Consider the following 21,767-nt stretch of genomic DNA (forward strand, 5'->3'; position numbering starts at 1 on the left):
GGTAGAGAAGGGTAGGGTCGGCTCGCTGAGCGAGTCCGTTCACCCTGGCGGGACTGTTTGTCGTGAGAGAAGCTGGCCGAGAGGGCCGGGGCATGTACTACACTTCCCAGGAGGCTGTGCGCCGCAGCAGGTCACGTGACGGGAGCGCGGGCTTTGGAAGGCGGCGGAGCTAGAGTGTATCAGCGGCTAGTGCGGAGGAGGCGGCGGGGCTGAGGAGCGAGTTGGGCTGAGATCTGTCCTGGGCCACGCCGGAGCGCTCCAGAGGCCAGGTGAGCCCTTCCGGAAGCGTCTCCGAGAGCGGCGGGCCGTTTTGCCCCGGGTGCTGGGGAAGGCCGGCGGCTGCCGCGGGCGGGGCGGAGCGAGCGCGGGATTCGCGGTCAGGCGGGCCCGCCACTTTTCCCGCTCTGAGCCCGGGGCCGGTCGCTTAACTTCCGAGCCTCTTTCATCATTTGTTAAAAGAAGATAATTCCCAGCTCATGAGGTCGTTGTGTATTGTGACTAAGCTCCTGGAGGGGAGACATTGTTTTGAGCTACACTCGTTCACATCCCTTTCCTGCCTGCGTTTGTCGGACGCAGGGGGAGGATGCCCCGGCTAACGAGGCATTGTCCCCTCGGTACACGTTCTAGCAAAGCAGGCAGCTTGAGGCACGAACCAAAGGATCGAGTGGGTTCTGCAGGGAAAACGTTTACGGAGCACTTAATCTTTGTCGGGGTTTTTGTCTGTTAGTTAACTCTCAGGAGGCCTTAGTATGAATTGAGAGGACTTCCTTACTAGACTGTACGTTTCCTGACGATGGGAGCCTGTCTTGTTCTTTTCATCTTCCGAGGTGCTGACTTGGTGTCGTTTTGTTGCGCTAGATACGTTTAGCCGAGGCCGTGAAGTGGGTGAGACAGCACCCCTGGTGACCCTTCCTCCTTTTGCATCCTTTAAGTTTCTCCTTGTCTTACCTGCCTTTCTCTTTTAGCTGTCCCTCTGTATTGCTATGGGAATTCAAGGACTGGCCAAACTGATTGCCGACGTGGCCCCCAGTGCCATCCGGGAGAATGACATCAAGAGCTACTTTGGCCGCAAGGTGGCTATCGATGCCTCCATGAGCATTTACCAGTTCCTAATAGCTGTTCGCCAAGGGGGGGATGTGCTGCAGAATGAGGAGGGTGAGACCACCAGCCACCTGATGGGCATGTTCTATCGCACCATCCGAATGATGGAGAACGGCATCAAGCCCGTGTACGTTTTTGACGGCAAGCCGCCACAGCTGAAGTCAGGGGAGCTGGCCAAACGCAGCGAGCGGCGGGCTGAGGCGGAGAAGCAGCTGCAGCAGGCCCAGGCTGCTGGGGCCGAAGGGGAGGTGGAGAAGTTTACGAAGCGGCTGGTGAAGGTCACCAAGCAGCACAATGATGAGTGCAAGCATCTCCTGAGCCTCATGGGCATCCCATACCTCGATGCGCCCAGCGAGGCTGAGGCCAGCTGCGCCGCCCTGGTGAAGGCCGGCAGAGTCTACGCCGCGGCCACCGAGGACATGGATTGCCTGACCTTTGGCAGCCCCGTGCTCATGCGGCACCTGACTGCTAGCGAGGCCAAGAAGCTGCCCATCCAGGAGTTCCACCTGAGCCGGGTTCTGCAGGAGCTGGGCCTGAACCAGGAGCAGTTTGTGGATCTGTGCATCCTGCTGGGCAGTGACTACTGTGAGACCATTCGGGGCATTGGGCCCAAGCGGGCCGTGGACCTCATCCAGAAGCACAAGAGCATCGAGGAGATCCTGCGTCGGCTCGACCCCAACAAGTACCCTGTGCCGGAAAACTGGCTCCACAAGGAGGCCCAGCAGCTCTTCCTGGAGCCCGAGGTGCTGGACCCGGAGTCTGTGGAGCTGAAGTGGAGCGAGCCGAACGAAGAAGAGCTCGTCAAGTTCATGTGTGGTGAAAAGCAGTTCTCCGAGGAGCGAATCCGCAGCGGGGTCAGGAGGCTGAGCAAGAGCCGCCAGGGCAGCACCCAGGGCCGCCTGGATGATTTCTTCAAGGTGACCGGCTCCCTCTCTTCAGCTAAGCGCAAGGAGCCAGAACCCAAGGGGTCCGCTAAGAAGAAGGCCAAGACTGGGGCAGCAGGGAAGTTCAAAAGGGGAAAATAAACGGGTTTCCCTTCATTATACCTCCTTGACCCCAGAATATCTGCCGTGTTGTCCCCGCAAGAGCTGGCGCGGGAGAAACCTCCGTGGGGGTGGGGAGGGCCTTGCATTGCTTCCCTAGCACCACCCTGCTCAGTAGTGCTTTTCCCTTTGTTACGTGATCTCATGGCAGAAAGGCCACAGAGGTTTGTTGTTTTCTTCTTTTTTAGCTCAGGAAATGTCAGGCTGAAGCCGCCTCTCAGGCCATTTAATGGACACTGAATCCATTGTTACATGAAAGTGATAGCAACAAGTTTTGAAGAAGAAAGAGGGAGATAAATGGTGGAGACAAAAGACTGGAAATGATTTCCTGCCTGGGCAACTGGGGGCTGGTGGGAGGTGACCGGGGGACTAGACTGTGCTCTTTGGCTCAGCCTTGACCCACCCTAAAGGGTAGCCATCAGGAAGATGCAGTCTTAAACAGGCGCGAAGAGCTGCCGGGACATAAGACAGGCAGAATCCCTGGAGTTGGCAACAAGGGTTTGATTACCAGCTGTGTGTCCTAAGGTGGGCAGAAACCTGAACTTGCTATGTACATAACTCTAGTCTTTACAGTGGTTATTCAGAGGCATAAAGTGGTGGTGCTTCACGTGGCCTCTCTGAGGCAGTTAGTTGAGTTGAAACTTTGGGATAAGATGCTGCGTTTTTTGTTTTGAAAGATATGAGGAGAAAAGAGTCAATAAAATTATAAAAGTAACCAGAATGTCCTGTTCTTTGAGAACATTTGAAGACATCTCAAGTGCCTCAGGTTTCAGGCAGTTTAAAATGTTCTTTTCACTCCAAGTTAACATGCTGGAATTGCACTGTAGTAATGGGTGGTTTGAGTGGCCACGAGATGGCACTGTGCTCCATAGAATGGTCAAAGCGGCTTTGGCAGTACTTCAGCCATTTAGAGGATGGTGCCTAGCTTATCTTGCTGGGAAAGGAGTTTTAATAAATTGAACGAATTTCTAGTTTTCCACCTACTGTGTGAGATAAAGGAGCTCCTCTGAGAAATCCTCACAATTTAGATCAACTACTTCATAGCATCCAAGCATTTACCAGTTTGTAAATCGTGAAAGCTGCCATTCGAAAATCCCTTTTTGTTCCCTTTGTGACGTCAGCTTCAGGTTACTGTTTTTCGTAGAGGTGGGATGTTTTTGCACTCTGAAATTTTTATAATCCTAATAAAACTTGATAGGGGGCTGTCCTGTTTGAGTTTCTAATTTTGTAGCATTCCTATCACTTACTGCCATTTAAAGTTAACCAAGGACACTTAAGTGGTCTGAAATTTAAGTTGACAATATTTCAACAGATTAAGCAGGTAGGACTAAAGACCAGTAGTTTTCAAACTCTCGATCTTAGTATCTGTTCACTGCTCTGTCTCTAGCAGTTGACAAATGAAACCAGTTTTCCAGATTGAAGCAAGCCACACAACTTATTTGAGCTCCGTTTTTTTTATTGTTTTTTTTTTTTTTTTTTTTTGGCTGCACCACGCAGCATGCAAGATCTTCATTCCCCGACCAGGGATCAAACCTGTGCCCCCTGCAGCGGAAGCGTGGAGTCCTAACCACCGGACCGCCAGGGAATTTTCCTGAGCTCCATTTTCTCATTCAGGTAATTCAATTCTAAGCCTGCAGTAATGGTGATGGGGCCGAGGTGGGAAGACTTAGGTGTTACCACCTCAGCGCAGTAGCTCTAGTTAAGGGCCTGTCCCCTGTGGTAGCAGGTAGCGTGTGGTTTGTTTTCCTCTTATTTTTGAAGTTGAGTTACCTGGTCTTTTCCAGTTTATTAACCACTGCAGGGAAAATCAATCCTGCAAATCCTACTTAGCACATTTTTTAAAATATAAATTTTTTTTTGGCTGCACTGGGTCTTCGTAGCTGCACGGGCTTTCTCTAGTTGTGGCGAGCAGGGGCTACTCTTCGTTGCGGCATGCAGGTTTCTCATTGCGGTGGCTTCTCTTGTTGCAGAGCATGTGCTCTAGGCACACAGGCTCAGTAGTTGTGGCTCGCGGGCTCCAGAGTGCAGGCTCAGTAGTTGTGGCGCATTAGCTGCTCCACGGCATGTGGGATCTTCCCAGACCAGGGCTCGAACCCGTGTCCCCTGCATTGCCGGGCAGATTCTTAACCATTGTGCCACCAGGGGAGCCCTAGCACATTTCTAATATTCTCGCTTGGAGAGGAGAGCTGTTCTAGTAGGGCAGTGTTAAAAGGGCATTGCTTTGCAGTCCAGCTCTGAGGTATTACGCCTTACAGAGATTTAGGCAAAAAGGAAACTTACGGAGACTACCTACACAGACTATCAGAGTTTAAAAGGGTGAGGGCATTGCCTCATGGTAGTAGGAAGCAGTGCACTAAACACTAGAATGGGCTAGCGCACACAGGCAGTCTAGCATTGGAACATGTAGGTATCATGGGAATGGGCTGGCCTTTCTTCTCCTTGCCACAGTCCACCTGTGCCTTGGTGTTTCTACAGCAGCCTGATGACCCTCCCTCTGCCCCAAGGGGCTTAGGCAAGGGGGAGTCAGTATGGGGACTCATATTCAGAAAGAAGTGAGAGTCGGATAGTAACTTGTAGCAGAGGTACAGGGACTCCTGTCAACAGATGCAGGAGAGGATCGTGGATTATAACAGCCTTCGTTTGGTCAAAATTACCTTTATTTCTGTTTTACTCCATTGGCGTGTGGTAACAAAGCTGGCACACACAGAAAGGATGATATTGGGTCTGATGAAAATGCCTCTGGCAAAGTGGTAGGAAGATGAAAGTCACAAAGGTAAGCATAGAAGTTGGAGTTTTTACAAAGTGAGTTCAAATGTTAGTTCTGCCACATCTATGACCAGAGGCAGCTTATCCTCTCTAATCCTGTTTTCTCATGTCATTGTTTGGATTTGAGATCACTCATGTTACCTTGCGACGTCTGAGCTTTTTGTCACTAGTCTGTCCCTTGGTGGCCATGTGAGACCACACTGGTCCAGGCTAAGGAGAGAAGGCCACAGTGGTTGAGGTGCTTTGAGGGCTTGGACTTGGCTCAGTAAGTTTCACTGGCTCTGCTCAGATCAGGCAGCCTGGGCCCAAAGCCAGATGGCTTGATGGGCTGGGTTCAGCACCTGTTCTGGAATGAAGGCGCCAGTGCAAGTAGAACTCTCCAATTCTGCTCCTAATTGTTCTACCCAGACTGTTTCAAGCCAGGTTCTGCCCAAATGGAAAAGATCTAAAACCTTCTGTAACCTGTTCTGCCGTGTGTGCGTGTGTGTGTTTAAGTCTGTCTTTGTTTTGACAAACCTCTGAGTAATCACAACAGCCTTCCCGTTAGGTGGTGCCTCTAATCCCACCCCAGCATGCCTTAGGACCTTCACCTCCCTGATTACCATTCTCATCTCCTTGCCGTTCCTTTCCTAAACTAAATATGAGTTCTCCCAGGTCTCTGCTTTTTCCTTGTAGTTTAAGGTACTTTCTTTCCAGTGTCCAAAATGCTCAATATGCTTCGAGTAGATGCTGTTGGGACAAGTGAATGATCCCCTCACCTCACCTGCAAGGCCGTGGGTGTGGGAAGGGGAAAGGGTGTGAACGCTGGCAACCCATGGGGCACAGTCCTGTGTTCACTCTCTAGAGATGGGTTAAACTGTTTCTATCTTTTAAAAAAAACCGGAGATTAAAAAAATTGTATTTCAGTATTAGACTGATATACCTTTAAGAGATTCTCCTAAATTCCTACCTGGTCTCCAGCAGAGAAAGGTACTTGGACAGAATTGCCAGAGGAAGGATGCTGAAGGGCAGCCATGAGATCACAAACGTCTGCGTTTTCCCCTTCCTGTTTCCGGTTAGAACTATGAAGTCATTACACTTAACCCATTGCTCCTGCTCAGAAGTAATGCTACATAATTTAGGTGATGGAAAATCTCTTACGGCCCTTAAATTCTTTATGACTGAACCCTGTGTTTTCGTCATGACTGCTAATTCACCCTCTCCCAGCTTGGTCACTTGTGCTCACTAACTGCTACTTTATTAAATTTGGAATTACAGGTTGGGGAGCAAAGGGAAACCCCTGGGAGCCCCCGTTTGTTTCTGTGGAGGAGAAGACTAAGCGCCCGTCTGCCCACCTGCTTATGGAGCGAGAAGTAGACTCCCCATCCTAGGAGTGTGCTCTCCCTCGGGTGGTGGTCAAAAGCTGAAAGGATTTTTAATGGCCAGCGACTCTCTGCTGGCTGTTTTGGCAAGCCCTGGGACCTCATGCTCCTTTGGTACCCTGGATGGAATGCGGGACCAAATCCTGTAGTGGCAGCATCCTTCAGGGCCAGATGCCTCTGACACCACAGCCCTGGCCTTTGCCCTCCCTGCTTCTAAAAGTGGAAAAATTGCTTCTCCAGGAGCCTGAGGCAGACATGGGTCACACCTAGCCCTAGAGTGAGCCAAGCTGCGGGGCCTCAGGCGCTAATGCTTCCTTTCTAAATCATGCCCAGAAGGTTGAGCTGCTCTGTCCTCCTCCAGCCTGCGAACTTCTGAGGTTTGCAAGCAAGAGTGGAGAAGGCACTGAGAAGTGGACCAGTGGGATGAGCTCCTCCCTTTCCTGGATGGAATTTTTTTTTTTTGGCCACACCGTGCGGCATGTGGGGTCTTCGTTCCCCAACCAGGGATTGAACCTGCGCCCCCTGCATTGGAAGCACGGAGTTTTAACCATTGGACCGCCAGGGAAGTCCCCTGGGTGGAATTTTAGTGCTAAATCTCTTCCTGATTTCTGGGCTCAGTAGACCCTCCCTATTCTAACACCCTCCTGACTCCCTCTTTGCCCACCAACCACTTGCATCTGCTAAACAAAAAAGGAAACAAAACTTTCACATCCCTGTCCCAACAGCTCCACCCCTCCTTCCAGGGGGCTTGCGCACCCCTCTTTGGGTCTTAGATCTGTGCCTAGAAGATAAAGGGGAGGGGTTTGAGTCAGAGCCTTTATCTCCTCAAACCCACCCCCTCTGAACATTAGGATTGTAGTGGCATTGTCCCCAAGCCCCCCTCTGCTTTGGCTCCAAGGCTCTTCTTCCAGATGGGAGGCTGCTCTTACTGGTGGAGATAGGCATCTAGCCAGAGCTGCCCGGACTCTCTCAGTGAGCTGAGGGGACAAGATGGGAGCAGACGGTGAGGGAGACAGAGTGGAGAGGAGCCCCAAAGCCATACCCACCAGAAGTGCAGCAGTGAGGCCCTTCCAGAGGTGATGTAAGGCCCCCTTGACTTGAACACTCGCCTCCCCTTTGCTTCTGAGAAAGGGCTTGGGCCATGGCACTGAGAGCAAAGGCCCAAACTGGCCACAAGACCAACAGAGCACCTGGCCTTGGCCTTGGTGACCTCCATTCCAGACGAGCTGGGGACACCTTCCTGTGGCTCCCACCCCATACTTCACCACTGACCCCAGTGCCCTGCCCTCTTCCAGCCCTCCCAGCCCTTTTCCTAGGCTCAGATACTCACTGGACAATGTCGGCAAAGGCTGAGAACAGGGGCTTGGACTGGTACTCTACGCCATGCTTGGCACACAGGGACTGCACCAGGGGAGCCGCTTTGTGGTAATTGTGTCGAGGCATCGTGGGGAAAAGACTTCACGGAGAACAGGGGACAGTCAGTGGCTCCAGCTCCTGTGGCCCCCCGATCCCCCTCCTACGTGGACCCTCCCCAGGTCCCTGCTTCCCAGGCCTCCCTACTCACTGGTGCTCAATCTGGAAGTTGAGGTGGCCACTGAACCAGTCATTGAAGGCCGACTTATGGACGTTGCATGTTGCCTGGAGCTGGAGGAGAAGGTTGGGGGAGCATGGCTCTGGGTACCAGATGGAAAGGCCAGCCCAGCCTTCTCCAGGCAAAGCCGGCCTGTCCCTGGTCACTCCCTTCTCCACGTGGTGGCAGGAGAGAAGCTTCAGGCTAACGAGGCAAGGTTTGGGAGCGTCTGTTGTCAACCACCGCCCACCCCCTACCCTGGGTCTGTGCCCACCCACCCTTCTTATTAGTTGTGCCCAGGTCTTCCAAGTGACTGTCCCTCACCTGGGTGGAGACCCAGTCCACGTTCCTGTCGTAATCAATGTGCATGGGGATGTGGTTCATCTGTGTCACCCAAACAAACCAGTTGCTTTCCAGGAACCTGGTGGACATGACACCCAGACAAAACCAGTACAAGCAGAGCCCAGAGTTCTGACTCTCGCTCAGAAGCTGCTCCAACCCCGCCACCCTCCCCAGCCAACGCCCCCAGACCAGACTGGTTACTCCCACACATCTCTGCGCCGCTCCCTCCTCCCCCATCAAGTACTACCTGACCATGAAGAAAAGGCCCAGGAAGCCTTTCAGTCCCAGCAGCGGCACGTAAGTGAGGAAGATGCGGACGTAGAAGCTGATCATCCAGGCCAAGTCCTGCAGCGAGAGGCAGAGCCCTGTGACGGCACAAAGCACCTCTCCTCTCACGGCACTTGTTCCTCTGCGTGGAGCAGCCATCCTCCCCGGTCCTGACACTGGAGTGCTCATGGCAGCCTCTCCCAGCTGCCCTGTCCGGCACCATCTAGCTCCGCTCCGTTCCTAGTGGCGCCCCCAGCCCTCCTTGCCTGTTTCCTTCACAGGTGCCAGGTCTCCCTGCCTCCACTTCCTCCCAACCCATCTCCATCCTTCACCCCTTCATCACGCTGCCAAGTGAGTCTTCCAGGATCGTGGCTGAGTCTGTGCCAGTGCCCTGATCAAATCGCTGATGAGTTTTCTGCACCACCCTCCTCCCCTGACACCCGAGTCCTCCACCGCATGTCCGGTGACCAGATTCGCCCCTTAATTCCCAGCTTCTCTGCTCAGAGTCCATCCCACCTCCCCTGCCTCCGCCTGTCCTCCAAGGCCAGCTAGGTAAGGGACTTTGCAAAGTCCTTTCTGATGCCTCCCATCCAGCCAGAGGCAGTCAGGCCCCTTTCGGAATCCCCAAAGCTGCTGCCTGTACCTCCTGTCTGGTGTCAACCACATCCTGTTTCATCAGAAGTTTCCCGAGTGAAGGTGCCGTCTCTCATTCATCTTCCCCCTCCCCAGCCTGGCCCCTGCTTTATGCCGAACACAATAACCTCAGGAGATAACTCGCTGAATTAAATAGGGCATCAGGAGTCAGGTTGCCTGCTGAGCCCAAGTCATCTCACCTAGAGATAAGGAAGGGTCTATACCTGGTTCTGTTACTTTGCTCTAAATTAGGCCTGGAGTAAATCTTAGTGGGATTTCCCCTGGAGAACCCCCTTCCCATCCCTCAGGGTACTGGAGACAAAGGATGTGGGGGCCATGGATACTTACCACCCACTTCTTCCTCTGGATAACAAAATAGAAAATATACCACTGGAAGTAGAGAGGCAGCAAGGCTGGGGGCCCAACTGGGGAGGAAATGGACACAAGGGGGGAGGTGTGAGCAGCACTAAAGTGTCACTAAAGGGCCAGCTGGTGCTGGACAGATGGCCTCCAGCACAGGGCTGCCCCTCTGCCATCTCCTGTTGCCCCTCCAGCTGCCTCGGCAGTCCTCAATCCATTGGAACCGACGGGCGCTGGAGGTGGGCATGAATGCAAGTCTGAAGAAAGCAGAACCTCCCAGTGGATGCTGAGAGGGTGAGGTGGGGGGAACGTGGCATTCTCTTCCATGGAAAAGGATAGCTGGGGAGACAAGCTCCACGCATGGAACTTGCTCTGCTCCTGTGCCTTTAAAAAGGTACTGCTCTGGGACTTCCCTGGTGGCGCAGTGGTTGAGAGTCCGCCTGCCGAGGCAGGGGACGCGGGTTCGTGCCCCGGTCTGGGAGGATCCCACATGCCGCGGAGCGGCTGGGCCCGTGAGCCATGGCCGCTGAGCCTGCGCGTCTGGAGCCTGTGCTCCGCAACGGGAGAGGCCACAATAGTGAGAGGCCTGCGTACCGCAAAAAAAAAAAAAAAAAAAAAAAATTCCTTTGAACGAAAATGGGATCAATGGACTCATCCCCTCCTTTCCTTTAAAAATTTGAATTTTTGAAAGGGTTTAAAAAATTTTAGACATTATGGAGATTTTTAAAGCAGGGAATATACACAGCAGTCTTGAGAAAGAGCTTAAGACAACCACAGCAATGTTTTCTCCCCAGCTCCCTCTTCAGATCCAATCCTCCCATTGCTAGTCTATCTACCTTTGTCCTTCTGGGTGTTAGACTGTGTCCCACTGCGTCACCTTAGCCCTGGGCTGTTTGACAAGATTTAAAGTGAGGTTTCAGACTTAGTCGGGATGGCCCCCCACCATTCAGTTCCCTTGTGGAAGCCAGGGTGGGCCTGGAGGAACTAGTTTGCCCCCAACACAAGTGACCTTTGACCAAACATTAGCCTAACTCTTGCCTTTGCCCCTTGAGAAGGTAGACTGTCCCCTTGCAGGGGGCACCCTGTTCCAGGTGGAGATCCTCCAGCCTTCACTTCAAGTACCGCAGTCCCGCGGCAGCGTCGCAAGCCCCGCCCCCCGGGGCTGGACGAGGACACTCACTCAGGAAGAAGTATCTGTGCTGGTGGTTGTACGGCATGTACTTTTTCTTCTGTTTCCCAAGCTGTGAAGGAAAGCAAACACACATCAGCCCCCACAGGCCAGTCACCCATTCCCCTCCCCGTGACCTTGGCTTCTCCCTGCTCAGGAGCCGAGGCCTCCTGCGGGGGCCGTCAGCTTGCTGGCGCCACGGAAGGCTCCAACAAGCCCAGCCTTACCTCCAGCTCCTGGCGCGTGAAGCCCGGGCTGCTGGATTTGCCAAGCGCGCCACAGCGTGGACGCAGCTCGGTGGCCCACACCCACACGAGGCCTGGGCACAGCGGAGCCTGCAGGTCCTCAGTACACCTCGTGCTCAGCCCGAGACGCCCTTGTCAGGTTTCCAGGCCCCTCCACCTCCCCTTCCTTTCTCCATCTGGTCCTCTTTTGACACCAGGGTCTCCACAGACAACAATTTTTACCCTTACCCGGGCCAGGATCCCCTCTACATCCAGCCCCTGACCTTCTCCAAATCTTTCGGTCTCTTCAAATGTCAACATGAGCTTTATAAAATCCCTTGAAAGCTAAGCACAGTTTGGCAAATATTTGTGGAAAGATTACCAAAATCAGCTTGGCAATCTGAAGGCTCTGGCAAGGTTTTCCCCAGCGGCTGGTGGTGATTTTGTAAGCTGAGCGGCCATAGAGACAGGCTGGGGCTGCCAGGGCTGCCAGGCCAGCCGGTCAGTCCGGGTCCCCTAGCGGGAGCTCTCACAACCATGACCGCGAAGCTCTGCGCTCGTGTTCGAGTCATGGCTCCTTCTGTTCCCCGTGTCCTGGTCAGTTCTGGCCACCAGATGACCACAGGGCACAGGAGGGACTCTACCCCAGAGCAGAATGCCAGCTCACCCTTCTTTCATGAGTCCATCTACTGTTTTTCTTTTTCTTTTTTTTTTTTTTTAGCGGTACGCGGGCCTCTCACTGTTGTGGCCTCTCCCGTTGCAGAGCACAGGCTCCGGACGCGCAGGCCCAGTGGCCATGGCTCACAGGCCCAGCCGCTCCGCGGCAGGTGGGATCTTCCCAGACCAGGGCACGAACCCATGTCCCCTGCATCGGCAGGCGGACTCTCAACCACTGCGCCACCAGGGAAGCCCTAAATTAACTTTGTAAAGAACTCCCCTGCCCACTCCCAGCGTCCATCACTTTGCACTCACTGAAGGCTCACCAGATCTCCACCCACCCCCAGGCTTTAGCAGCTGCATTATAATGGTTGCTCACACCCTCAGATGACAACTCAAACCCAGTGCTGACCACCCTGAAAGTCAGGCTAGGATCAGGCGGGTGGGAAGAATTACTCAGTGAATGAATATTCTAGATAATGGGCATCAGAGAAGAGTAAGCCAGTGTAGCCGTTGCGTAAGAGAGAGGATTACAAAGTGCAGGGGGCTGACTGCCTGGGGTGGGAGTGTCTAAAAAGCACCTGCAAGGAGGCCATCCATCACCTTCAAGGCCAAGCAGGGTTTGCACAGCAATCTGGTCATCCTTTGGGTCCTTAGCAGCGTGGGGTACCTTTCTGCAACAGCTATTTGCTGACTTGAACTCATGAGGGAGGACAGGTGAGTGTCCTGGGCAGCCTGCTTACTGCCTGTGGCGTCCCACAACTTCCAAACAGCCAGCCAGCCCGGCCCCCAATGTCTTGCCCACACTGACAGCATTGTGAGCACTTCCCTGCAAGCCCTGTGTGCTGCCTGGTTCCCATTCTCCGAGACCTTCACCGATACCTCTGCTCACCTCCACAGAGAGGATCTTCCCCAAGGCAAAGAAGAAGGGGTGCATGTTGATGTCCGGGTCTTTGCGGAAGCAGTTGGGCTTGGCATGGTGCTGGAAGTGCAGGTGGTTCCACCAACTGGCAGGGGCCCCCTACAGAAAAGCGGGGCATGAGTATGGAAGCCTGGTGCCCCCCCTCCCACAGGCAGCCCATTGTTGACTGGAGTTTCACAGAGTCCCTCCCCGTCCCATTGACCTTCAGGTGGCCAATCACGAAATGATGTAGCAGGTGGTTCCATGTAGAGGTGCTGAAGACGGACAGGTGTCCAAAGTCATGCTGCAGCCAGCCAGCCTGGGCCTGGGTGAGAAAGGCTAGCGCTGAGAGCAGCCCACCAGCCCTGCATCTGTCTCAACTGACTCAGCCTCTCCCTCGTCCTTCATCTACCTAGGCCTGTGCTGGCCTAACTGAGCACATCAGGAAAGGAGTCAGGAAGCCTGGGTCCTGCTTCTGGCTCTGCCACTGACTCACACGAGAGCTAGGGCAAATCACTACCCCTTCCCTGTTCTTTGGTGTCCCCAGCTCTGGAGTTCTGTGACTTCCGATGGACTGAACATCCAAACTACAGAACAGGACAGAGTGACAAACTCAGGCAAGTAGAAGGCTTAACTAATGGTTCTGACAGCCAAGTATTAGGGCCCCAGCTGAGAAACCAGAATCTTGGTTCTTGGCACACCTGGACTGTGACAGAACCTGAATGTGAAGTTTCAGAGGAGAAATGCCACGGGAAGAAGGGAGCCCTGGGAGAAGCGGCTGGAGAGGCAGTGGGAGAAATGAAGGTGCACGTGGTGAAGACGAGCAGATGAAAGCCACAGATGACGCAATGTGTGCTCTTTCTGCACCAACTCTACCATGTGTCCTCAGCTCTGCCCTGGACAGAGGGCTCCTTGGCCTCCTGAGGGGTACAAAGAATTTTCCCCACGGAAGCTGAGCTGGCTGTGTTCTCGACAAGCCGAGGGCTCTCACCTGAACTGTGCCGAGCAGCACTGCACAGAGGAGGAAGGGCAGGAAGGATGTCCCAAAGAGCCAAAGAGTGAGCCAGGCAGCAACATCCAGCAGCAGGATGTGCAGCAGGTACAGCAGGAAGAAGACAGGGTTCGCCTTCATGAGCCCCATCCGCTCCACTGTGGCCTGCAGCGCCCGGAACTCCTCAGTCAGCTCTTTCTGTAGAAGAGTGGAGATGGAAAGGGTGTTATTCTCCCCAGATGCAACCCAGCACTGGAGCCAAGGACCCTCTTAAGCTCAAGGCCCCCCCACCAAGGTAGCTGAGGGAAGCCCACGGTCCTAGGTAAAAATACCACAATGCTGAGGAGGGATGACAGAAGGTGATATGGGATTAAGTCTAAGAGCATGTGGTCTTTGGAGTTAAACAGAATTCATTCAAGCCACTGCTCTGCCACTTAGTAATGGTGTGATCCTTGGCCGAGTTGCTTAACCTCTCTGAGACTCAGTTTTCTCATCTGTAACTGTATGTGGATTATATGATGTTATGCTTCGCACAGAATAAGTGCTCGGTCGATAGGTCTCACGTTGAGGATGGGGATGGTGGTGGTGGCCTTGTGAGAACCACAGGTTCCAAAGCCCTGCAACCCAATAACTATGCAGGAGAAGCAAGGATCTCGAGATTCCCAAGAACTACTGACTGTGGTCCCCTGTGATCATATCTAGGGCTTCCTTCTACCCTTTGCCCCTCAACAACTGCAGGATCTCCAAACAGCAGACGGGGTCTCACATTCTTAGTGGGCTCAAAGCTGGGCTGCTCCGGAGACAGTTCTCCAATCAGGAGAGAGTTCATATACTTCCTCACAAGGCCCTTGTTGATGTGGAACGCCACAAAGGGATCCTGCAAGTTTGGGGAGAAGGCAGAACAGTGAGGAAGTCAGCCCGGCACCCCCAAGATTTGTGGAGGGCTCACACCAAGGACCATCCTCCTGATCCAGCAAGGAGGCTGTACCCAAGTTCAAACAGACCCCACCCCCCTCCAGGCAGCTGCCCTTTGAGAGTGCTCAGACCTGTCCCTGGTGTCCACAGCTCAGGATCACCCAACAACTGTGTTCTAGGAAGAAGGGTACCATGCCAAGGAATAGGAAGCACGGGTAGGGCGACCACAGAAAGACCTGCCTGGGCTGGCCTCTCCTCTAGGTGTCTCATGAAATGTGCTGAGGGAGACTCCCTGTGTCCAACTGGAGGACTCTTGCATTTCTCCCCCTTCCCTCCGCTGCTGTTCTGGTTGGGGTTCCATATTTCCCTTCCCACTCTGAACACCCCCTGCCCTAGGGCACTAATTTTGGTTCCGCAAGGCGGGGTCCTCAGCGACTAGATTAAGAGATTAATGTCCTGAAGGTCAGACAGCCCCAGGCCCAAAGCCACAAGCTTGGAGGCGGAGGGAGCCGGGGCGGAGCCGGCGGCCGGTGGCACCACACATCCGGACCAATCGCGGTCTCCGTTGCAGCCGGCCCCGGCCCTAAATCACACTGCAGGAAGCCTGCTCCGTCTACGCATGCGCCAGTCCACACCTTCACCTTCGGCCACTGCCTGAGCTCCCCAGTGGTCACTCCTGAGACGAGCACAGGCTCAGGCCTCGACTCCCAGGCCAGCCGCGTCGGAGGGACCGGCGGGTCCTTACCGTGTTAGGCTGTACCGCCACATCACGGGAACCCTAGTGGCCCGAGGCGCGCTCCGAGATGGCAGGGAGAAAGCTGGGGACAGTGGAAGGGGTCACGCCGCTAGGCGAAGGATGGGGGAAGGATATAGGGGGAGGGGACACGGCGAAGCGAACGCTCCAATGTTTGGGTCCCAAGGAGTGGACCCTCAGCTCTCAAACCCAGAAGGGAAGTGCTAGGTGCTTTAGTTCCGAGAGCAGGTCGTCTAGAGAGGGAAGCAACAGAATCGGGGCTGGGACGCGCGCTGGCCCGCAGTGAGGCCTGAGGGAGGAGGGATGCTACCCAGCACGGGGCCTACAGCCCAGGACTGCAAACAGCTGCTGGCCTGAGGCTGAGTGACCTCCCCACAGGATTCCAGGACTGTTCCAGGGCCCTCGCTAAGTGTATGCTGATGCAGCCCCCACCCCCTTCAGCACGTTGCTCCCACTCTTTTTTGTGCAAGAGCAGGCGCTAGCCCTCTCTGGCCGGTGCTGCCCCTTCCCCACCCTCCGGTCTTCACCCTGTGCAGGGGTTCCTAAGGCAGCGGGCACTAGGTGGCTTCCCCGCTCAGGAAAATCCCCGAGCGTGGTTCCCTCGTTCTCTGCCCTGCTCACGCTCGCCAGTCTAGTCCGGCATGCTCGGCCCAGACGCGTCTGCGCTTCCCTCCCAGCCACCAAGTCAGGTCAAGACTTGATCCCTCTCCCTGCCACTGACCCCTCCTCCCTTGGTCTCGGCGGTGCCGCCGTCCGGGGGTTCCACATCCCCGCTGTTCTCTCTCCTACCCCTGCTCCGGGGACTGCCCACGCCTGGAGACCGCAGACTCCGGGCAGCAGACGGAGCGCACAGACAGATGGCGCGGCCCTTTGTTTGTGCGTGCACGTTGCCGGCCTCCCTCCCTCCCTACTCCCCAGACTCCACTTTTCGCAGCCTCTCTCCTGCCCTTGCATCCCGTTTTCGCAGCACACCCAATCACCTGGCAACCGGGACGCTCCTGCGCCTCCCGGCTTTTCCCCGAATTAGAGTATTCGGCCCTGAGTGCCAAATCTCTTGTCTCGCGCGCTGAGCCCCAGGCTCCGACCGCCCGGCCCCGCCTCCTCCCGTTCCCTGGACTGGCAGCGCTCACCGTGGCGTCCTGACCCGCGTAGTGGCTGATGACCCGGGAGCCCCCGGGGTGCTGGCGGGTGAACTCGCTGATGTTGTACACCTTCCGGTCAATCACGAGCCACCGCTCTTTGTCGCGTCCCGAGCGCTGCGCCACCTCGTCCCAGGTGAAGTAGCGCGGGATAGGCCCCTGGGCCGGGGTCTCGGGGGCCATCGGGGCCGGGCGATGCCGCGCAACGACTGGGCAAGGGAGGTCAGGCGCGCGCACGGGACCTGCGGGGTAGCGCGCACCGGCCTCGAGTGCTCTGGGAGCCGGTCCGCTGGCGCCCGCCTAGAGCCCGCCGCCCGCGCGTCGGGTTTTCAGCAACCGAGGTGGTCGGCGCCGAGCCCCGCTGCGCGCGCTTCTATTGGTCGAGCCGCGTGGCGCGGGGACCGAGTCCCCGCCTTCCCGCCGGCCCCGCGCGGGCGGGCGCTGCAGGAGGGTCGTGGCAGGCCGGCTGAGCGCGGGGACGCGCGCCCCCTCGCGGGCTCTTTGCGGGGTCGCCGCCGCTGGACCCCACTCTCCGACTCACGCCTGTAGCTCACAGGGGGCGCCGCGGGCAAGATAACGGTTCCTGTGGAGGCTCCTGGGTGCGGGTCCCGGCTCGCGGGGCGGCGGCACCGGGTGCGCGGGCGCCCTGGGCTACTAAGGTAGGGTGGGCTCGGCCGAGCCGGGTGAGTGGGTGCATGGAGGGCCGGTCTCGCGGCCTGGGAGGCCTGCCGGGCCCGCGGGTTGGAGATTGAGGGGTTTTGTGGGGGGGGGGGGGGGTGGAGAGGGGTTGTCCCAGGGGCCTCGTCTTTGGGTTGGGGGCGTCCTCGCCAGTCTCCCGACGCTGACCCTCCAGAGATCCACCTGATGAACCCCCGCCTCCTTGCCACGCCGCTCCACCAGTTGTGCGGCTGGAAGTTAAGAGCCTGAGAACCCTTGGCAATTATCTTGAAACAGCGTAATTACGGTTTATCTGCGCTGGGGTGTGGGAGTGGTTAACGCTTGACTTTGCTCAGTATAACATTAAAAATGCCCCACATGGCTTCCCTGGTGGTGCAGTGGTTGGGAGTCCGCTTGCCAATGCGGGGGACGCCGGTTCGTGACCCGGTCCGGGAGGATCCCACGTGCCGCGGAGCGACTGGGCCCGTGGGCCATGGCCGGTGGGCCTGCGCGTCCGGAGCCTGTGCTCCGCGGCGGGAGGGGCCACAACAGTGAGAGGCCCGCGTACCGCAAAAAAACAAAAACAAAAAAAAAAATGCCTCACAATTTTCGTAATTCTGTGTGCCTTTTTTGCTTGTTTGTTTTTATTTTTATTTTTTTTCAATTAACTGGGATCCTTAAATAAAAGGAAGTGGCCTAGCATCTCTGGACCTCTGGGAGGGCCTGTGTGAAGAGCCTGGGTCTCCAGCTGAGGCATCAATGCTCCATCCTGGAGGAACCTGGGAGCCGTAGGAGGCCTTTAAGTAGAGAGATTGGGGGTTCAGAGCTCTGAGCTTTAGGAAGGGGTGAACACAGAGGCTGGGGCCTGGGGGAAGGGGGAGTCAAGAAGCTGTTAGAGTTATGAAGAGATTCAGTTCACATACTAAATTTTATTTATTCAAAAAACACTTTACAAAGCACTACGTGCCAGGCACTGTTTTTAGTGCTTTGCAAACATTAACTCATTTAATTATCATAAGAGCTCTTTGAGGTAGGAACCTCACTTACAGATGGAGAAATGGAGCCACTGAGAGGTGAAGAATTTTATCACACAGTGAGTGGCAGGACTGAGCTTCGAACCAGCGTGTAGCTCTGCTGTCTCTCCTCTGATTATACTAATGGATTCTGCAGCCAGGGGAAAGGAGGCCAAGCTTTATTCCATGCACTTGAACTAGGGTCTTTGCCCCTAGGAGTCAGGAGACTAGGAGAAATACAGCCAGATTTCTGGTAGAAAAGGACCTTCATCCATTCAACCCAAATCCCTCATTTCTTGAGATATGAAAATTGAGGTTCAGAATGGGGAAGGGACTTCCCAAGTTCCCAAGGGGAAGCTCCAGTTAAATGCCAGGCAACTGCACCTTGCTCAGGAATCATGGTCCATGCAGCTGCCCCCCTGGACAGCCAATTTTCCACTTAAATAAAGACTTTGCTGAACAATTTCACGGTGTGTAACACAGGAGGTGGGGGACAAGGGGCTCGTGCAGGATGAACTCATGGGATTTCCGTAACGCAGTTGTCTTCTTTTTGTTGTATAGAGGATAGACACCTTACAGACCAGTATATTAAACCTACTATTTAACAGATAAGGTGACTGAGAGCCAAAGCGTGGGAGCCACACATTTGAAAATAGGACATCTGGGGCTGGAATTTACCCTAGGACTCATTTATACCTTTTAGTTCCTCTCTGCAGGAGTTCCTAAACAGTGGGTTCAATGAACGTGTTTGATATAAGTCCTCCCTGGTTTCAAAAAGAGGCAGCAGTGTCAGTGTTGCTGTCCTTGCTTCTCTGGGCACCTTCTTCCTTCCAGGTCCTTAGACCCGCCTCTATAAAATGGGAGAAGGCAGGCCTGAACAGGTAAGCCCCAGACCTTCGGATTTCCCCAGGAAATTGGTCTGCACTGCCCCAGCCATTGATGTCAGCTTTTTGCTGCTCTTCTAATGCAACTTTACAGTACAAAGGATCTCCATTTAAAATAAAGCAAAAAGGGGAATTCCCTGACGGTCCAGTGGTTAGAACTCCATGCTTTCACTGCCTAGGGCCCGGGTTCAATCCCTGCTTGGGGAACTGAGATCCCTCAAGCTGAGCAGCGTGGCCAAAAAAAAAAAAAAAAAAATTGCAGTGCTGAAAAAATTTTAAACATAGATATTAGTTATATTTATGAGCATTTTCTTAGGATAAGTTCTATGTGTGTAATTAATGCACTAAGTAAGAACATTTTTGGGCTCCTGTTATGTGTTGCCACATTGCTTCTCAGCAAAGTTGGTTTACTGAGCATTTACTGTGGGTTGTTTAGTTTGACTGCAGCTGCTGTCACCAGAACAAGAAAGGAATGCTGGTCTGCTGCTCCCTGGCCAATTGCCTCCCCGCCAATACTGTGAGCTCTAAACATTCAGGAATGAAGCACCACCACTTGGGGTCTCTCCCGGGAGTCTCTCAATCCCCCACATTTTATCCAAATAATTGTACTATCAACCTACAAGCAAGTTCTATTCTAAATGCATTTCAGAGTTAGAGAAGGCTTTATCAAGTTCCAGCAGGATGTGATCACGGAGGGAGGCAATGTGATAGAATAGGAAGAATAAGGATTGCTACTTGAGAGACCTGGGGAAGTCCTGCTGCTCCACCGGCTGCTGTGCAATGTTGGATGCCATGTTAGCCTCTCTGGTCACAGATTCCATATCTAAAGTAAAGAGGCCAGATTCCTTCCAGCACTAGCAGTTCCTGCCTTTTTTGATGAAAATGTCACTCAAGATCCCATATCTCTGGTCGACATCCACCTAGAGATGATGCTTTTTTTTTTTTTTTTTTTTTTTGCCCTAGGGCCTCTCACTGTTGTGGCCTCTCCTGTTGCGGAGCACAGGCTCCAGACGCACAGGCTCAGCGACCATGTCTCACGGGCCCAGCCACTCTGCGGCATGTGGGATCTTCCCGGACCAGGGCACGAACCCTTGTCCCCTGCATCGGCAGATGGACTCTCAACCACTGCGCCACCAGGGAAGCCCTGATGCTTTTGATAACAACTCGTTTCTTAGATAGACTACTCAATAGTTGCCTGTCATTTAAGGCAACTGAATTTGACAGCCTTATTAAGTTTACGCCATTTTTATTGTTGAAAATTCTTGAATTTTTTTAATAGTTAACAACTTTGGCTGCAAATTAAATTGTTATCTAGTGTACTTAGTTAAAATATCTTGGCCTGACCAATATTGTTAGCTAAGATAGTATGTGTACGTTTTTTTTCATACAACTTGTGTCCTTTGATCTTCATTATTTAAACAAACAAAAAAAATTGAGTATGGTAAGTCCGAAGTTACAGTCTCCATTTTATCATGAGGAAACTGAGAGGCTGGGAGACCTAACATCAGGCCGTAATTGATGGAGCAGGAATATTCATGTGGCCTGTGATTGCTTTTGATCTGGGACTTCCCACAAGAAGGAACAGACACTCTTCCCCAAAGCCCAGATCCACGGCTGCATTTGTGACCTAGGCCTAGCCAAGCAGAATGTCTCATTCCTCTGACAACTGTAATTGGCCCAAGGGTCAGAATGTGACCTCAAGCCCAGCAGAGCCATTCCTGGGGGATTAGTGCAGGAAGCAGGGGCTGGGGAAGCATTCTTTCTGCTGGGGTTGCTTAGCAAGTGCAGCCATTTTTGTCTGTTCCATGGAGACGACCTTTCTGAGTAAGAGAGAAGCAGGCCAACAGGGAACGAAGAGCAGAGACAAATATCAAGTGTTGAATCGCTGCTTCCAGAGGCCCTGGTTTCTGAAGCTGTTTAGTTCTGTGACCTGTCTGGCTAGTCCTCCAGGCTAGGTGAGCCAGTAACTTTCTTTTTTTTCCTTACACTAATTAGAATTCCTTTTTTTGTTATTTGCAGCCAGGAAATGAACCTAGAACCTCTGGCTCTTAGGCCCCAGGGCCCTTTCTTCTAATGTTAATAACAGCAGGGAGTCATCGAGCACCTCCAGTGTGCCAGGCAGTGTGCTAAACACGTCACTTATTTACTGGACCCAAACTAAAGTCCCAATCCAGAAAGGCTGCATATGGGACCTTGGAAAAGAGAAACCCCTTCCTCAGGTACCGTGGCATCTGACCTATCTTTTTAAGGACTGAGGAGATTAGAGTTTTTGTAAAAGTGTGGCCAAGTGATTCTGAAACCGAGTTCCCCTAAAACCGGGTTCCCTTACCGAGTTTACGATTAATCTCCTTATCCAAAACTTATTCCCTTTCTTGTCCCCTCTGACCTCAGTCCTGTGCTAACTGAACAGTCATCAACCAGAGTCAGGTGACTAAAATTACTGTTGTTGATAACATCATTAATGTACTGAAATTGCTATTCTAAATATCATCATTAAACATACAAACTCGATTGTTTCCCAGGGCAATATGAGCTAACAGATCCCTGAGCCGTGGACCACTTGTCCAGAGAATCGTAAACCAGAGACATCCTGGCTCCTGAAACTACATTTAAGAAATGCCATAGAACTTTCACAAGACGATGATTAATCCCAGCCTCTTTGTTCTTCCCCTTTTAAAAAAAACCCTCACTCGGGCTTCCCTGGTGGCGCAGTGGTTGAGAGTCCGCCTGCCGATGCAGGGGACACGGGTTCGTGCCCCGGTCCAGGAAGATCCCACGTGCCGCGGAGCGGCTGGGCCCGTGAGCCATGGCCGCTGAGCCTGCGCGTCCGGAGCCTGTGCTCCACAACGGCAGAGGCCACAACAGTGAGAGGCCCGTGTACCCCCCCCCCCAAAAAAAACCCCTCACTCAAAGACCAAGTTAGAATACATCTGAGGCTTGTCTCCCATTCCCTTGCTTGGTGCCCTGCAGTAAATCCTTACTTTGCTGCAAATTCCCGCTGTCAGAGTTGGGCTTTCTGTG

General features: G+C 53.7%; 2 protein-coding genes across 3 annotated transcripts; one reads left to right on the top strand and one right to left on the bottom strand.

Annotated features, from left to right (window-relative positions):
• The first annotated feature begins 54 nt into the window (after positions 1–54).
• On the top strand, positions 55–2,859 carry FEN1 (flap structure-specific endonuclease 1). Its single transcript, XM_004312642.4, has 2 exons — positions 55–269; positions 966–2,859. The coding sequence occupies exon 2, from the start codon at positions 984–986 to the stop codon at positions 2,124–2,126; it is 1,143 nt and encodes a 380-aa protein (XP_004312690.1). The 5' UTR covers positions 55–269; positions 966–983; the 3' UTR covers positions 2,127–2,859.
• A 1,924-nt stretch (positions 2,860–4,783) lies between these two features.
• Positions 4,784–16,539, bottom strand: FADS1 (fatty acid desaturase 1). 2 transcript variants are annotated; one of them, XM_033860806.2, is made up of 12 exons: positions 16,184–16,534; positions 14,151–14,261; positions 13,385–13,582; positions 12,617–12,718; positions 12,385–12,513; positions 10,624–10,684; positions 9,432–9,508; positions 8,431–8,528; positions 8,166–8,262; positions 7,836–7,915; positions 7,602–7,727; positions 4,784–7,248 (listed from the first exon to the last, which is right to left on the bottom strand). In XM_033860806.2, the coding sequence occupies exons 1-12, from the start codon at positions 16,373–16,375 to the stop codon at positions 7,197–7,199; spliced, it is 1,323 nt and encodes a 440-aa protein (XP_033716697.1). In that variant the 5' UTR covers positions 16,376–16,534; the 3' UTR covers positions 4,784–7,196. The 2 variants fall into 2 exon arrangements, with proteins under 2 accessions (XP_033716697.1, XP_033716698.1); XM_033860807.2 differs by lacking the exon at positions 12,617–12,718 and having other exon boundaries at positions 16,184–16,539.
• Positions 16,540–21,767: the final 5,228 nt, after the last annotated feature.

This window comes from Tursiops truncatus, chromosome 8 (genome assembly GCF_011762595.2).
Source record: "Tursiops truncatus isolate mTurTru1 chromosome 8, mTurTru1.mat.Y, whole genome shotgun sequence".
NCBI classification, from domain to species: Eukaryota; Metazoa; Chordata; class Mammalia; order Artiodactyla; family Delphinidae; genus Tursiops; species Tursiops truncatus.

Bases quoted from the DNA above. Each gene is read 5' to 3' on its own strand.
- FEN1 (XM_004312642.4), top strand. From the start codon at position 984: ATGGGAATTCAAGGACTGGCCAAACTGATTGCCGACGTGGCCCCCAGT.
- FADS1 (XM_033860806.2), bottom strand. From the start codon at position 16,375: ATGGCCCCCGAGACCCCGGCCCAGGGGCCTATCCCGCGCTACTTCACC. The intron at 13,583-14,150 runs GTGAGACCCCGT...ACTCTTCTACAG, and splicing joins GCTTTGAGCCCACTAAGAAT to AAAGAGCTGACTGAGGAGTT. The intron at 8,529-9,431 runs GTAAGTATCCAT...CTCTCGCTGCAG, and splicing joins TCCAGAGGAAGAAGTGGGTG to GACTTGGCCTGGATGATCAG.